General features: G+C 44.9%; 1 protein-coding gene across 8 annotated transcripts in view; it reads left to right on the forward strand.

Annotated features, from left to right (window-relative positions):
• Window positions 1-17,037, forward strand: part of D2HGDH (D-2-hydroxyglutarate dehydrogenase) — a 94,922-nt gene that overhangs the window by 62,562 nt on the left and 15,323 nt on the right. For 2 of the 8 annotated variants that reach the window (XM_056564659.1, XM_056564663.1), the window contains one exon: window positions 9,676-9,737. The exons of 3 other annotated variants lie outside the window; for them this stretch is intronic. In XM_056564659.1, coding sequence (XP_056420634.1) covers window positions 9,676-9,737 — 62 coding nt within the window. Of the gene's footprint in view, window positions 1-61; window positions 259-4,556; window positions 4,627-9,675; window positions 9,738-17,037 lie in introns of those variants that run through there. 3 more of the 8 variants (XM_056564660.1, XM_056564661.1, XM_056564664.1) reach the window with 3 other exon arrangements.

Here is a 17,037-nt window from a genome sequence, read left to right on the forward strand (position 1 = left end):
TTTTATTGTTTGTGCCCTAAGTAATAGCGGTTCCTGTCACTTCCCTATGTACATTGTGCAGGAAAGCAGAGAAGGTGACCTGACAGCTCAGAGGAGGAATGTTGTGTGCAGGACTGCGGCATGTCCGGCACCATCTGTCTGCAGGGATTGTAGCAGAACACTTCTGATCCTGCTCACTATAGACCAGTGTTTTCCAACAGCTAAAGGCTGTCCGGGCATGCTGGGAGTTATCGTTTTGCAACAGCTGGAGGCACCCTGGTTGGGAAAAATCTTCTATAGATGTTTTTTTTCTTTAACCCCTTAAGGACCAATACAAATAAACCTGTACGCCCCTGAAAGACCAGGCCTGTTTTTCAAATCCGGGATGTCTGTCTTTATTAGAGAATAACTCTGGTAACGTTTTGCCAATCACGATAATTCTGACATTGTTTTTTTGTCACAAGTTGTCCTTCATGTACATAGTAAAAGTAAGCCGATATCATTTGTAGTTTTTTTTTTACAATGCAAAAAATCATGAAATTTTTACAAAAAAATTAGATTTTTTGCTATTTTAACACTAATAAGTTGCATATATTTATACATACTGACCAAATAGTTTATGAAACTTATACGTTCAGATGTCTACTTTATTTTGACGTAATTTTTTAGTTTTTAATTAACATTTTAAATTAGTTAGAAGCCTAACAATTTAACTTGAAATTTTGAAAATTTTGAAAATTTGAAAAGTACATCTTTTTTTGTGTGCTATGCAAGGTTTGCGGAAATTAAAAGGTAGTAGAACATAGGACCCCCCCCCCCCCAAATGACCCCATTTTAAAAACTAGACCCCTCAAGGTATACGCTAGGGGGTACAGTGAGTATTTAAACACCATAGTTTTTTGGCATTCGAAATTTGCAATTTTTCACAAATGCATCATTTGGGGGCATATTTTTTGTACATCACTTCTGATATTGAAAGAAATGCACCCTATATTTTATTTAGCTGCTTGTCCCATGTTCGGAAATACCCCCGCTTTGGCCATATATGGTTCCTTGGCCGCGTGGTAGGACTCAGAAGGAGAGGAGCGCCATTTGGCTTTCAGGGCAGAACAGTACCCCCACCCCCGCAAGTGACCCCATTTATATATCGCACCCCTACAAGTTATTGGCTGGACCAGGGACCTCTCTGATTGGCAGTATAACGCGTCTGTCTGTGACAGTTAAGGCTCCTGATGGATATATCCGCCATGTTGTGGGAATAAGCACCTGCTCATGGCGAATATATCCATCACTGCTGCGGCTGGGTAGCTCAGTGTGTCCGCTCATGACTGCAGGCGGGAAATCCGCCGCTATGAGTGGACACACAAAGCTACCCAGCCGCAGCAGGGAGCTCATTACCGTGACTGCTGCATAATGTGTAGAATCACATGGTGGACATCCGCAGCATATTACATGCTGCGGATGTCCGCCAATGCGATCCTACACATTATGCATTTTTTTTTTATTAGATTCATTTAATAAATGTATTTTTTATCTTTTTTTTATTTTTTATTTTTTACACTTTTATTAAATTTTTATTTATTTTTACACTTAGTTATATGCTGCCTGGCAGTTTTCACTAGCAGGCAGCATATTAGGACGTGCCTCAGGCAATACCCAGGGCAGACCTGGGGGTCTTTGTAGGACCCCCTGGCTGCTCAGGTATGCAGCAGCACCCTGCGATCGCGATGCAGGGTGCTGCAGGAGAGACAGAGGGAGCCCCCTCCCTCTGTCAGAACTCCTTACAGCGCGCGGTCACTTCTGACCGCGGCTGTAAGGGTTAAACTGTCGGGAGTGAAGTGAACTTCACTCCCGGCAGTGCGGCAGGTACCGGCCAGCCGCGGCCACACACAGCACCCCGCAATCGTGATGCGGGGTGCTGCAGAGGAGACAGAGGGAGCTCCCTCCCTCTATCATAACACTTACAGCCCGCGGTCACTTCCGACCGCGGCTGTAAGGGTTAAAATTGCCGGGACCAAAGTTTACTTCGGTCCCGGCAGTGCAGCAGGGTCCCGGCTGTGTGATACAGCCGAGACCCTGCCGCGATCTCGTGGGGGCACTGGGCAGCATCCACGAGAATAATGGACGAGTATAGACGTCCAGGTGCCGGAACGCCCGCCAACCTGGACGTCTATACTCGTCCATGGTCGTTATCGGGTTAAATGCGCACTGTCATCAACATTTTTTTTTGTTGATACATATGTACTACAACATATCTCTAATATATTTTCATTATATATTTTTTTATTAAAACCTTTTAATTTACGTTTGAAAACTGGCCACTAGGGGTCTCCGTCACACCTGAATTCGGACTGATGCCGACCGGGCAATCGGTCCGAATTCATTCAGCCTGCGCTCGCTCCCTGCCTGTCAGTCAGACAGGTGGGAGCGAGCGCATTGGCTCCCTGGCCACTGGCCACTCCTCCTGCACATGTCGCCGCTGCTGCTGCTGCAGGAATCTGCGGTATGTAAGTATGGTTAGGGGAGATATGTTTAGGGGGATCGTGGTTTTAACACGTGGGTTGGGGGAGAGCAGGGTTCAGGGTGTTAACACGGGGGGAGGGGGGGTGGGCGGGCCCATGGCGCTAACTTGTTATTTTCAACACAGGGTGCCTCCAGCTGTTTCAATACTACAACTCCCAGCATGCCCTGACAGCCAATAGATGCCAGGGCAAGCTGGGAGTTGTAGTGGTGAAACAGCTGGATGCACCCTGTGTAGATGAACTAAGGGCAGAAGTCGGCCCCAGCAGGCATCAGTGACATCGCGCCTGCTGGGGAAGTCTGCCTGGTAAGTGAGCATACTACCAGGCAGACAAAAAAGCATTTTTAATATAGTAAAAAAAAATATTAAAAGCAGAGAGGGGGTTAGGGATAGATTGGCAATAGACAGGGGGAAAAAAAAGGATGGTGGCTACACTTTAACCTCATAAGGGTACATTCATACTTACTGCGTCTGCTGCTGATTTGACGCTGCAGATTTGTTGCCTTAGATTTAGTTAATATAAATAAATAGCTTGAATCTGCAGCATCAAATCCGCAGCAGATATGTTACATGTGAATGTACCGCAAAAATGCTGAGGTTCTTTTTTTTTTTTTTTTCATTGTCTTATTATGAAAGTCATGGCATTTATAAAAAAAACAATTATTATTTGCATTCATCTGAGCCGTATAAAGTTTGGTTTATTTTTATTAATAAACTAAAATGAAGAAAAAAAAAGTAACTCCAATATTGTTTAACCCCTTAAGGACGCAGCCCTTTTTCGCAATTCTGACCACCGTCACTTTACGAATTAATAACGCGAAAACGCTTTTACCGAATATTCTGATTCTGAGATTGTTTTTTCATGACATATTCTACATTATTTTGGTGGTAAATTTTCGGCGTTACTTGCATCCTTTTTTGGTGAAAAATCCCCAAATTTCATGAAAATTTAGAAAATTTAGCATTTTTTGAAATTTGAAACTCTCTACTTGTAAGGAAAATGGATATTCACAATAAATTTAATTTTTATTCACAAATGCAATATGTCCCCTTAAGCAGTTAAGGACCAAGGACGTTCTGGAACGTCCCCGCACCCTGGGCTTTAAGGACCATGGACGTTCCAGAACGTCCTGGTGTTTCTCCGGTCTCTGCTGCAGAGATCGGAACGGCATTCCTGCTGAAATTCTTCAGCAGGCATGCCGTGCAAATGCCGAGGGGGGGTCCCGGGACCCCCCCATGTCGGCGATCGCAGAAAATCGCATGTCAATTCAGACATGCGATTTTCTCCTATTCCGGGCTGATCGGGTCTCTGGAGACCCGATCACCCGGAAAATTTTGATGATCTGACCTGTCAGTCACAGCCCAGATTATCCTGAAGGATAGGAGTTAAGTCGCAATGCTGCGATTTCCTCCTATCCCCTGCCATTGGTCCTATCCCCTGCCATGGCAACCCCCCGTTCTGGCCACCCCTGGATGTCGAGGGGATCGTGGGAAGAAGATGGAGGTTGGTACCTGCAGGAGAAGATGCCTGGAGACCCCGATCGTTGCTGGAGACTGCTGGATCCTGGGTCAGGTAGAGAAACTACTGTGGGGGAGGGGGGAATTGAAAGTGAAAGTAAAGTGATCTTTACTGTGGCAACCACTAGGAAGGCCAAACTGCAACTCCCAGCATGCCCAGACAGCCAAAGGCTGTCTGGGCATGCTGGGAGTTGTAGTTTTGCAACATCTGGAGGGTCTCAGTTTTGAGACCACTGTTACAGTGGTGCCCAAACGGTAGCCCTCCAGATGTTGCCAAACTACAACTCTCAGCATGCCTAGACTGCCCAGGCATGCTGGGAGTTGTAGTTCTGTAACATCTGTCCCTTCAGATTTTAGCAATTTTCATGAAATTTTTGAAAATTGCTGCTTTACTTTGAAGCCCTCTAATCTTTTCAAAAAGCAAAAATATGTCCATTTTGCTCGGCATTTTGCTGGGAGTTGCAGTCCGGCCTTCCTAGTGGTTGCCACAGTAAAGATCACATTACTTTCACTTTCATTTCTTCCCCCCACTGTCGATTCCCTACCTGAGCCGTGATCTCCGCTGGATGTCTGCAATGATCGCCGGGCCCCACACATCTTCTCCTCAGGTACAGGACTCCATGCTCTCCCCCCCCCCCCCCCCCCCCCCATTCTGCCCGACATCCAGGGGTGGGCAGAACAGGGGGTTTCCATGGCAACCCCCTGTCCTGCGCTGCCATTGGTCAGAACTCAGTTCTGACTAATGGCAGGGGATAGGAGGAGATCATACCACTGCGACCTCACTTCTATCCCTTAGGCTGATCGGGGCTGTCACTGACAACTCTGATCATCCCTATTTTCCGGGTGATCGGGACACCAGAGACCCGATCAGCCCGCAATTGGAGAAAATCGCATGTCTGAATTGACATGCAATTTTCTCCGATCGCCGACATGGGGGGGTCCCAGGACCCCCCTCGGCATTTGCACGGCAGGCCTGCTGAAGGATTTCAGCAGGAATGCCGTTCCAATCTCTACCCGGCGAGCAATAGAGACCGGAGAAACACCAGGACGTTCTGGAACGATGGGCGATGAATGATTTCAGCAGGCATCCTGATTCGGTCCCCAACCGGCTAACGGCGGGGACCAGAATTCCCACAGGCGTATCCATACGCCCTCAGTCCTTAACCCCTTAACGACGCAGGACGTATATTTACGTCCTGCGCCGGCTCCCGCGATATGAAGCGGGATCGCGCCGCGATCCCGCATGATATCGCGTCGGTCCCGGCGCTAATCAACGGCCGGGACCCGCGGCTAATACCACACATCGCCGATCGCGGCGATGTGCGGTATTAACCCTTTAGAAGCGGCGGTCAAAGCTCACCGCCGCTTCTAAAGTGAAACTGAAAGTATCCCGGCTGCTCAGTCGGGCTGTTCGGGACCGCCGCGGTGAAATCGCGGCGTCCCGAACAGCTGATCGGACACCGGGAGGGCTCTTACCTGCCTCCTCGGTGTCCGATCGCCGAATGACTGCTCCGTGCCTGAGATCCAGGCAGGAGCAGTCAAGAGCCGATAATGCTGATCACAGGCGTGTTAATACACGCCTGTGATCAGGATGAGAGATCAGTGTGTGCAGTGTTATAGGTCCCTATGGGACCTATAACACTGCAAAAAAAAAGTAAAAAAAAAGTGTTAATAAAGGTAATTTAACCCCTTCCCTAATAAAAGTTTGAATCACCCCCCTTTTCCCATAAAAAAAATAAAACAGTGTAAAAAAATAAAAAATAAACATATGTGGTATCTCCGCGTGCGTAAATGTCCGAACTATAAAAATATATCATTAATTAAGCCGTACGGTCAATGGCGTACGCGCAAAAAAAATCCAAAGTCCAAAAAAGCGTATTTTGGTCACTTTTTATAACATTAAAAAATGAATAAAAAGTGATCAAAAAGTCCGATCAAAAAAAATGATTTTTTTTTCCGTTTCGCCGTGCATTTTTGGGTAAAATGACTAATGTCACTGCAAAGTAGAATTGGCGATGCAAAAAATAAGCCATAATATGGATTTTTAGGTGGAAAATTGAAAGGGTTATGATTTTTAAAAGGTAAGGAGGAAAAAACGAAAGTGCAAAAACGGAAAAACCCTGAGTCCTTAAGGGGTTAAGGACTGGGGATGCAGGGCGTATGCATATGCCCGAAGTCCAGAACAGGTTAAGTTTAGGTTCACCCTGCGGCATATATAACTTGTTAGCTCTATTCTGCGGGTCAACACAATTAGGTCAATGCTACATTTATATAGTGTTTTTCTTTTCTTTTTTTTTAACTTATGTTCAATAAAAACACTTCAAAATAGGGACATTCAAATGATTTTGCTTATATTACCACCATTTTGGGATACATACAATTCTGAGGTGTTTTTATTTTTATTTTTTAGGGTAGGGTCACACGTGCCATATTTTGCTGCTGCATATTTTCCTACCCAATGAAGTCACTGAGGGAGATTTAGCAAAGGATTTAGACTGTTTTTTCTTGTCTAAAATTGTCGCACTGAAAGTTGCAGTCTACCTGCAACTTTTTCTCGACTTTTGCTTTAGAGGATTTTTAGAACATGATGCATTCTAGTCTATTTTAGACGGAAAAATGCATTGGTGCTGAATTTATCAATAGCAACTTTTCGTCGAAAAGTCGCATCGGCCGAAAGTACGCTGAAATGTCAGACCAGCTTTAAATAAAGTCTAAACTGTAGATCCCGACGTCTGCGCAGAATTTATCAAGAGCCGTGAAACTTTTTATAAATTAACCGCACAATTGACAGGCCTTACGCTCTGTAGGTTGGTCTATATTGATGCGGGAAATAAACAGCTTTGATAAATTCCACCCAATGGATAGCAAAATCAGCTGCATGTTTTACTACCCATTGGGTAGGAAAATACTCAGCAACAAATACGCAGCAGAATACGGCACTTGTGACCCTACCCTTAGGCTAAGTTTCTACTTGGTTTTTTTTTGTGGCCCAAAAAAACACCTGAAAAAACACCACAGCATTTTCCTGTTTTTGACATTTTTTCTTGCATTTTTTCTAGCGTTTTTTTGCCTTTGAGTGGAAATTGCATTTTTGGCCCCTTTGCCGTTTTTTTCAAAATAAATAAAAGGATGCAGTAGTGATGGGGAAAAAAATGATTTAACAAAATTTATATTTTTTATAACGAAATTGTTATTCACCCCTTAACTACCACGGACATAAATGTACGTCCTGGTTTGGCGGTACTTCACTCACCAGGACGTACATTTACGTCCTGTGTGTGACCGCGAGCATCGGAGCGGTGCTCGCATCAAACATGGCAGGTTCAGGCTGCTATCAGCAGCTGTGGACCCGCCGGTAATGGCCGACATCCATGATCGCGTGGATGTCTGCCATTAACGCCTCAGATGCCGTGATCAGTCAGATCACGGCATCTGCGGCAATGCGCATGCTAAAATAGATGATTGGATCACCCGCAGCGCTGCCGCGGGGATCCGATCATCTGTAATGGCGGGCGGAGGTCCCCTCACCTGCCTCCGTCCGTCTCCTGGCATCTCCTTCTCTGGTCTGAGATCGAGCAGACCAGAAGATAGCCGATAATACTGATCAGCGCTATGTCCAATGCATAGCACTGAACAGTATTAGCAATCAAATGATTGCTATAGATAGTCCTCTATGGAGACATAAAAAGTGAAAAATACAAAGTTGAAAAATGTAAAAATAAAAAGTAAAAAAAGGGAAAAATCCCCTCCCCCAATAAAAATGAAAATGGTCCCTTTTTCCCATTTTACCCCCAAAAAGCGTATTTTTTTTTAATAAACATATTTGGTATTGCCGCGTGCGTAAATGTCCGAACTATCAAAATATAATGTTAATGATCCCGTACGGTGAACGGCATAAATGTTAAAAATTAAAAAAAAGTCAAAAAATGCTGCTTTTTGTCACATTTTATTAAAAAAAAAAAAATGATCTAAAAGATTTATATATGCAAATGTGATATCGATAAAAAGTAGAGATGATGGCGCAAAAAGTGAAAAAGTTATAGGTGGTCAATATAGGGCGATTTTAGATCACTGATTTTGTACAAAAAATTTTCGATTTTTATTAAGTGGTACAATATATAAAAGTATCTAGCCATGGGTATCATTTTAATTATTGACCCACAGAATAAAGAACACATGTCATTTTTACTGTAAAGTGTACAGTGTGAAAATAAAACGCTCCAAAATGTGCAAAATTGTGGCTTTCATTAAAATTTCCTCCGTAAAAAAAATAATGTTTTTGGATTCGCTGCTCATTTTATGGTAAAATGAGAGGTTTCATTACAAAGTACAATTGGTGACGCAAAAAACAAGCCCTTATATGGGTCTGGAGATTGAATAAAGTGTGTGTGCGTTACGCTTTTTTAAACATTTTTCAAAATTTTTACATTTTTTTAAGTAGTACTACTACTCCCAGCCTGAAACAGACTGTTCCATGATGGGAATAGTAGTACCTGTGCTAATAGACATATCGCCCCGGGTGTCATGGGTTCCACTCAGAGTGGGGATTGGCCGGATGGTTGCAGCCAATCACAGCTCTCAGCAGAATATATGAATCAGTAATGTTCTATTCATATCACTGGCCGGCCAGAGTATAGTGCAGAGATGCGAGCGCTGAAGAGAACTGCTCCGCATCTCTGCAATAGATAGGACGATCGCATCGGGTGTCAGGAGTGACATCTGCTGTGATCTGTCCTTAAAGGAGAACGCCAGAATATAAAAATTGTCCCCCATATTGCTGGCAGGAAAAAAATAAAGATGTACATACCTTCCTCCGCTCCCCCGGGGCCTCCGGTTACCGGCTCCGGTCTCCGCCGTGATCCTCTTCCTGGTTGCTGGTGGTCGGAGAGTCAAACTGCGCTCAGCCAATCACCAGCCGCAGTGAAGTCCTGATTCGGCCGGCGATAGGCTGAGCGGCAGTGTGAGAATGCTTCAGGACACAAAATCCTTCACTACACCAGCACCTGCTGCCGGTGCCGAAAACTTCACACTGCCGCTCAGCCTATCGCCGGCCGAGTCGGGACTTCACTGCGGCTTTTTGGGGGTAAAATGGGAAAAAGGGACAACTTTCATTTTTATTGGGGGAGGGCATTTTTCACTTTTTCTTACTTTTTATTTTTACATTTTTCAAATTTTTTTTTTACACTTTTTATGTCTCCATAGAGGACTATGTATAGCGATCATTTGATTGCTAATACTGTTCAGTGCTATGCATTGGACATAGCACTGATCAGTATTATCGGCTATCTTCTGCTCTGGTCTGCTCGATCTCAGACCAGAGCAGGAAACAACGGGAGACGGACGGAAGCAGGTGAGGGGACCTCCGTCCGCCATTACAGAGAAACGTAGCCTGACTGTGCAAAGGAGACCCTATTCACTTTACATTTTTACTGTTTGCCACCATTATACGTCAGAATACCACAAAAAAATTATTCAGACATATACTGTGGTGTGGTCTGTATCAAATTTAATGTGCCACGTTACCCATTTAGGTAAATTTGTGCCTTTTTCACCTGCTAGTAAATTCATCCTAAAACTAATGCTAAGGCTACACAACAATTTAGGCCACACTAAGCAAATTTTCCTTACCTGAAAATGTTGTTTGCTTGAGTCCATAGGCAGCACAGTCTGAGTTAAAGTCCTATCCCGACAACATGGCAGAAGAGAACAACATAACAAGGTAATCACAACATTTTACCCAATATGAGCCTTCTCCTAGTATCACACCACGAGTTGTAACAAAGCAAACCTAAATTATATTATACCAGTCCAAACGATAAAGTTTTAGGAAGATCATCGGCGAGGACCACGTTGCTACTCTACAACTTTCTTGTAAGGGTACAGACCCACGTAGCTCTTACACAGCGTATTTCATGCTGCGCAAAATTTGCTGCACAGCGGGAAATATACTGCTTTTTTCTGATGCCCATACACACAGGGCTGCCTGGCGCAGGCACTGACGGATGGCGCATATGGGATGGAAACTCATCTGATGGTCTCTTATGTGTATTCACACCTGTCTATTTTGTCTTCTACAATAAAGCTAAGCCTTGTCTTTAGCGCTGGATTCTTTTCCTCTACCCGATGTCAGCCCTGTGTGTTCAGTGAGGTTTGGAGGTGGGGCCTGCGTATATGCTACGTGGGACCGTACCCTTCAGGTGCTTAACAGTACTTTGTCCAACATGTTACTGTTGCTCTTGTGGGGTGTGCTTTGAGATCCTCTGTTGGGTCTAGTGCTTCTTTGTCACAACACAACACTATGACGTTCTTGATAAAATTAGATTTTGTAGTTTTTACTTATTACCTTTGGACGTTTCATCAAATTGAATGAAGAGATCCTCTGTAAATATGAATGGTTCTTTTCTGTCTACATAAGCTAAGGGTGCATTCGCATAACGTTTGCGAGATCTGTAGCGTACCGCGGTTTTCAGTCTAGCCACAAAACTGAATACAGGGCAAAAATGAGCCTATCAGAGTCACTTTCTGACTCTGGTTGGCGCATTTAAATGAATGAGATTTGGTGCCGGTTTTGAAATTTCCCAGACAGAAACATGGTGTGAATGCACCTGAAGACTTATTACACATCCAGTGGTGAAAACCCTGACTCTTTTTCTAAGGAAGATAATACAGGCAGGATAACTTCCTGATGTATATTTTGAGAGGATGACACTTTGGGCAAAAAACCTTAATGCTAGAGCATCTCCAAGATCTCTGAGATACGATTCATGGCATGACATCGCTTGTAACTCGCTCTTTGCTGATGCTATCGCCATTAGAAACAAGGATTTCCAAGAGGGATATTTTGGGTCAATCAAGTCAAGTGTTCCAAAAGGGGCCAAAGCCTGATTAATAAGTCCCAAGATGGTAAGGCTAAGTTTCCACTTGTTTTTTTTCTGGCAGTTTTTGTAAAACTGCCACTGCATATTTTAAGCCAAAGTCAGAAGTGGATCCATAAGGGAGGAGAAGTGTAAGTCCTTCCTTTATATGTCCTATTTCTTTTAGCCTAATGGTGGTAAAGAATATTCTTATAAGAGAATTATTAGAATATGTACTATTCAAATGATGATTGATAGCTGCAAACTGAACCTTTAATGTTGCTTGTTACAATCTCTGCTCCAGGTCCCTCTGTAGGAATTGAAGAATCAGTGATATGGTGATTTCCTTTTCCCAATAAGCAGTTGAAAAAATTCCCCCATCATGTTTTTTTTTTTAGTTCTCAGTTTATTAGCTTAATTTTCCTTTCCCACTCAGTTAGTCCATCCAGACAGTATGTTTAACCCCTTCATGACCCAGCCCATTTTCACCTTCATGACCTGGGCATTTTTTGAAAATCTGACCACTGTCACTTTAAACATTAATAACTCTGGAATGCTTTTACTTATCATTCTGATTCCGAGATTGTTTTTTCGTGACATATTCTACTTTATGTTATTGGTAAAATTTCACTGATATTTGCATCCTTTCTTGGTAAAAAATCTAAAAATTTCATGAAAATTTTGAAAATTTACCATTTTTCTAACTTTGAAAGTCTCTGCTTGAAAGGAAAATGGATATTCCAAATAAATTACATATTGATTCACATATACAATATGTCTACTTTGTGTTTGCATAAAAAAATTGACAAGTTTTTACTTTTGGAAGACACCAGAGGGCTTCAAAGTTCCGCAGCAATTTTCCAATTTTTCTCAAGATTTTCAAAATCGTAATTTTTCAGGGCCCAGTTCAGGTTGGAAGTGGATTTTAAGGGTCTTCATATTAGAAATACCCCATAAATGACCCCATTATAAAAACTGCACCCCCCAAAGTATTCAAAATGACATTCAGTAAGTGTTTTAACCCTTTAGGTGTTTCACAGGAATAGCAGCAAAGTGAAGGAGAAAATTCTAAATCTTCATTTTTTACACTCGCATTTTCTTGTAGACCCAATTTTTGAATTTTTACAAGGGGTAAAAGGAGAGAAATCACCCTAAAATTTGTAACCCAATTTCTCTCGAGTAAGGAAATACCTCATATGCGTATGTAAAGTGTTCGGCGGGCGCAGTAGAGGGCTCAGAAGGGAAGGAGCGACAATGGGATTTTGGAGAGTGAGTTTTTCTGAAAGGGTTTTTGGGGGGCATGTCCCATTTAGGAAGCCCCTATGGTGCCAGAACAGTGGACCCCCCCCACATGTGACCCCATTTTGGAAACTATACCCCTCATGGAATTTAATAAGGGGTGCAGTGAGCATTTACACCCCACTGGCGTTTGACAGATATTTGAAACAGTGGACTGTGCAAATCAAAAATTTTATTTTTCATTTTCACAGACCACTGTTCCAAAAATCTGTCATACACCAGTGGGGTGTAAATGCTCACTGCACCCCTTATTACATTCCGTGAGGGGTGTAGTTTCCAAAATGGGGTCACATATGGATATTTATTGTTTTGCGTTTATCAGAACTGCTGTAACAATCAGCCACCCCTGTGCAAATCGCCTCAAATGTACATGGTGCACTCTCCCTTCTGAGCCTTGTTGTGCGCCCCCAGAGCACTTTGCGCCCACATATGGGGTATCTCCGTGCTCAGGAGAAATTGCGTTACAAATTTAGAGGGTCTTTTTTCCCTTTTACCTCTTGTGAAAATGAAAATTATAGGGCAACACCAGCATGTCAGTGTAAAAAATTTATTTTTTTACACTAACATGCTGGTGTAGACCCCAACTTCACCTTTTCATAAGGGGTTAAAGAAGAAAAAGCTCCCCAAAATTTGTAAGGCAATTTCTCCCGAGTACGGCGATACCCCATATGCGTCCCAAAACTGTTGCCCTGAAATACGACAGGGCTCCAAAGTGAGAGAGCGCCATGCGCATTTGAAGCCTGAATTAGGGATTTGCATAGGGGTGGACATAGGGGTATTCTATGCCAATGATTCCCAAACAGGGTGCCTCCGGCTGTTGCAAAACTCCCAGCATGCCTGGACAGTCAATGGCTGTCCGGCAATACTGGGAGTTGTTATTTTGCAACAGCTGGAGGCTCCGTTTTGGAAACAGTAGCGTACCAGACGTTTTTCATTTTTTTGGGGGAGGGGGGGCTGTGTAGGGATATGTGTATATGTAGTGTTTTTTACTTTTTATTTTAGGTTAGTGTTAGTGTAGTGTAGTGTTTTTAGGGTACAGTCCCATGGGCAGAGGTTCACAGCAAGTTTGCCGCTGGAAGTTTGAGCTGCAGCGCAAAATTTGCGCCATCTCAAACTTGCAGCACTCACTGTAAACCTCCGCCCATGTGAGTGTACCCTGTACATTCACATTGGGGGGAGGGGGCAAACATCCAGCTGTTGAAAACTCTGAGCATGCCCTTTGGCTGTCCGTGCATGCTGGGAGTTGTAGTTTTGCAACAGCTGGAGGAACACTGGTTTGGAAACACTAAGTTAAGTAATAAACTTTCAAGTGTTTTGCAACCAAACTTAGTGTTTCCAAACCAGTGTGCCTCCAGCTGTTGCAAAACTACAACTCCCAGCATGCATGGTCTGTCAGTGCATGCTGGAAGTTATAGTTTTGCAACAATTGCAACAGCTGGAGGCACTGAGGTAGGAAACGGACAATGTTTCCCAACTAGTGTGCCTCCAGTTGTTGCAAAACTACAACTCCCAGCATGCCCAGACTGCCCAGGCATGCTGGAAGTTGTAGTTCGGCAATATCTGAAGGATCAGATGTTGCCGAACTACAACTTCCAGCATGCTTGGGCAGTCTGGGCATGCTGGGAGTTGTAGTTTTGCAACATCTGGAGGTCCACAGTTTGGAGACCACTGTATAATGGTCTCCAATCTGTGCTCTTCCAGATGTTAGAGAACTACAACTCCCAGCATGCCTGGACAGACTGAGCATGCTGAGATTTGTAGTTTTGCAACATCTGGAAGAGCACAGATTGGAGACCATTATACAGTGGTCTCCAAACTGTGGGCCTCCAGATGTTGCAAAACTACAACTCCCAGCATTCCCAGAAAGCCAAAGGCTGTCTGGGCATGCTGGGAGTTGCAGTTTTGAAACTCTCAGAGGCAGCAGTGAGATCGCTTTACGGCGATCTCACTGCTGCCAATGAAGATGCCGCACTGCTGCCGGAAACTCACCGCCGGGACACAGCGCCGCCAGGACCGCATGGAGGATGCCGGGACCGCCGGGACCGCTCGGGACACCGCTCGGACGGGTAAGTGACGCCGGGGGACGGGTCAGGGACACTTAGCAGAGCGGTGTGTGTCCCGATCCCCGTGATCAGGACTCACACACCGCGCTGCTAAGTATTTTCATAGCGAAACGCTGCTATCAGCTGGTCAGATTTGACTAGCTGATAGCAGCGATCGCTGGGGGGGGGGGTGGGGGATGAAACCCCCCGTGGTCGCATGGTAAGATGGCTGGCTATCAGTGATAGCCACCATCTTTCCGGGCGCTGCGGGATGCCGCGAGTAGCGGCAGTAATGTTCATGACGTACCTGTATGTCATGGGTCGGGAACACCTTGCCACCCATGACGTTCAGGTATGTCATAGGTCGGGAAGGGGTTAATGACCTCTGACCAGGTAGGAAAAGATTTCTGTCTTCACATTGTCCCCGGTGGCAATCACATGTATCTGGGGACAACCAAACCTGTTGATGATCTCTTGGAAGACACTATTTTTCAGAGACCATTCTCCTGGGTTAATTCTGTGACAACTCCAGATATCCGCCTTGAAGTTACTTTCACCCTTTGTATGCACTGATAACAGATTTCTGGTATTGATTTCCACCCATCTTAGGATTTGTTTGCACTCAAGGCTTGAGACTTGGTGCCCCCCTGTTCGTTTACATATGAAATGGTAGACTAATTGTCTTCCTAGACCAGCACTCCTTTGTTCTGCAGGAATGAAGTAAAGTGTTATAATGTCCTCCTGATGGCTCTCACCTCTTTGTGATTTGACGTAAGGGGCTTCTCCCTCTTTGACTAGGTACCCTGTTTCCACTGATCTTCTAAATGCAACACCCAACCCTGAGCTGAAGCGGAGGGATTTTCCCCTGGTCAGTGTCCCAGGAGCCAACAACTGTCTTAAATCTAGACACACTCTCCTTGGAATCAGGGTTGGTTTGTCTAGGGATCTACTTGATCTGTTCCATACTGATAAGATTTGGGATTGTAGAGATCTAATATGTGCCCTGGCCCATTGCACTGCATCCAATGTTGATGTCAACCCGAGGGTTCTCATGGCCTGAATCATAAACATTTTCATGTGACCACATGTTAATAATTGGCTTTTTCATCTTGGCCACCATGCCTTTTGAAATAGCCATTGTCATTCTGATTGAATATATCATAAATCCCAAGAAAATAATTTTCTGAGTTAGTGAGAGATTAGGGCTGGGCGGTATGACCAAATATGTGTATCACAGTATTTTTTTAACTTACGGCGGTTCCACAGTATATAACGGTATTTTCACCCCCCTCCCAAATCATGTGACCCGCCAGCGCTGTTCTGCCCCCCCCCCCCGCCCCAATCATGTGACCCGCGCACGGTGTTCGCCCCCCCCAAAATCATGTGACCCGCCAGTACTGTTCTGCTCCCCCCAATTAATGATCAGCCCAGCGGGGTACTACTCGCTCCCCCGTCCCCGGCCGCACGCTGGGGACGGGGGAGGACAGCCGTCAGCCTATCACCGGCCGTAGCGATGCCCCGCCCCGGCTAGTGATAGGCTGAGCCCACTGTCATGTAAGAAGCCGGCTTCTTACATGACAGTGGGCTCAGCCTATCACTGGCCGGGGCGGGGCATCGCTACGGCCGGTGATAGGCTGACGGCTGTCCTCCCCCGTCCCCAGCGTGCGGCCGACGTAGGTGAGTTAAGTTTATTTTCTGTATCTTTTGGAGCCCGGGCATAGGGATACAGCGTACAGCAGTGGTTTCAAACCTGCAGACCACCAGCTGTTGCAAAACTACAACTCCCAGCATGCCCGGACAGCCAACGGCTGTCCGGGCATGCTGGGAGTTATAGTTTTGCAACAGCTGGAGGTCCGCAGGTTGGAGACCACTGGCATACAGTATAGAGTTCCAGTGCCCGGCGGCCCCCAACAAAGAGGAGGAGGGCAGTGCTTGACATCTGTGAGTAGTACCCCACTGGGCTGATCATTAATTGGGGGAGCAGAACAGCGCTGGCGGGTAACATAGGGTTAGTTCCCCGATATGGGGACAGCGCTGCGCTAGGCTGATAATACATTCCCGAGGGGGAGGGGCCCAATCGGTATTGTGGTATGGGGGAAAATTCATATCGTGCAGCCCAAAAAAATTCGGTATTCGGTATGAACCGGTATACCGCCCAGCCCTATGAGAGATAAGACTTCTTGAAATTTATTAAAATTCCATGTTTTTGTAGCAAATTTATTGACAGGTTGATGTGTTGAACTAGAAGATCCAATAATGGTGCTTTGATCCACCAGCCGTTGAGATATGATACTATAAATACTCCCTGGAGTCGGAAAGCTGCCACCTTTGTGAAGACACAGAACCGTAGGTGTTACACTGAATTGTAACCCCTTATAGCAAATCTGAGGAACTTTTTGTACAAAGGCGCAATCGTAACATGAGGGTAGGCATCTGTTAAGTCCAGTGTCGCCATGAAAACTCCCTCGCTCAGTAATGGGAACACAGATCTTATTGTTTCCATCTTGAAGTGAGACTCTCGGATGTGCTGGCCTAGAAACGTCAAGTCAATGACCAGGTTTGGGTTCCAAAAATATTCTTGAATAGGGTCCACTGCTCCTTTCTGCAGAAACTCTTGTACAAGAGAAAAAGTACAAGATTCCGTCCGTTCGGTGCTTCTTGTGCACATTCTCTCAGCACCATTCACTGGTGTACGAGATGAGGGCCTTGTACTGCCGCTCAGTCATTAGAGGAACTACTTCTTCCCGTCAGTCTAAAAAAGGTGCATACACTGCTACCGTAAACAGATATCTGACAGTAATATTATATGTAGACATACACTGTT

This window comes from Hyla sarda, chromosome 3, assembly GCF_029499605.1.
Source record: "Hyla sarda isolate aHylSar1 chromosome 3, aHylSar1.hap1, whole genome shotgun sequence".
Classification (NCBI taxonomy): domain Eukaryota; kingdom Metazoa; phylum Chordata; class Amphibia; order Anura; family Hylidae; genus Hyla; species Hyla sarda.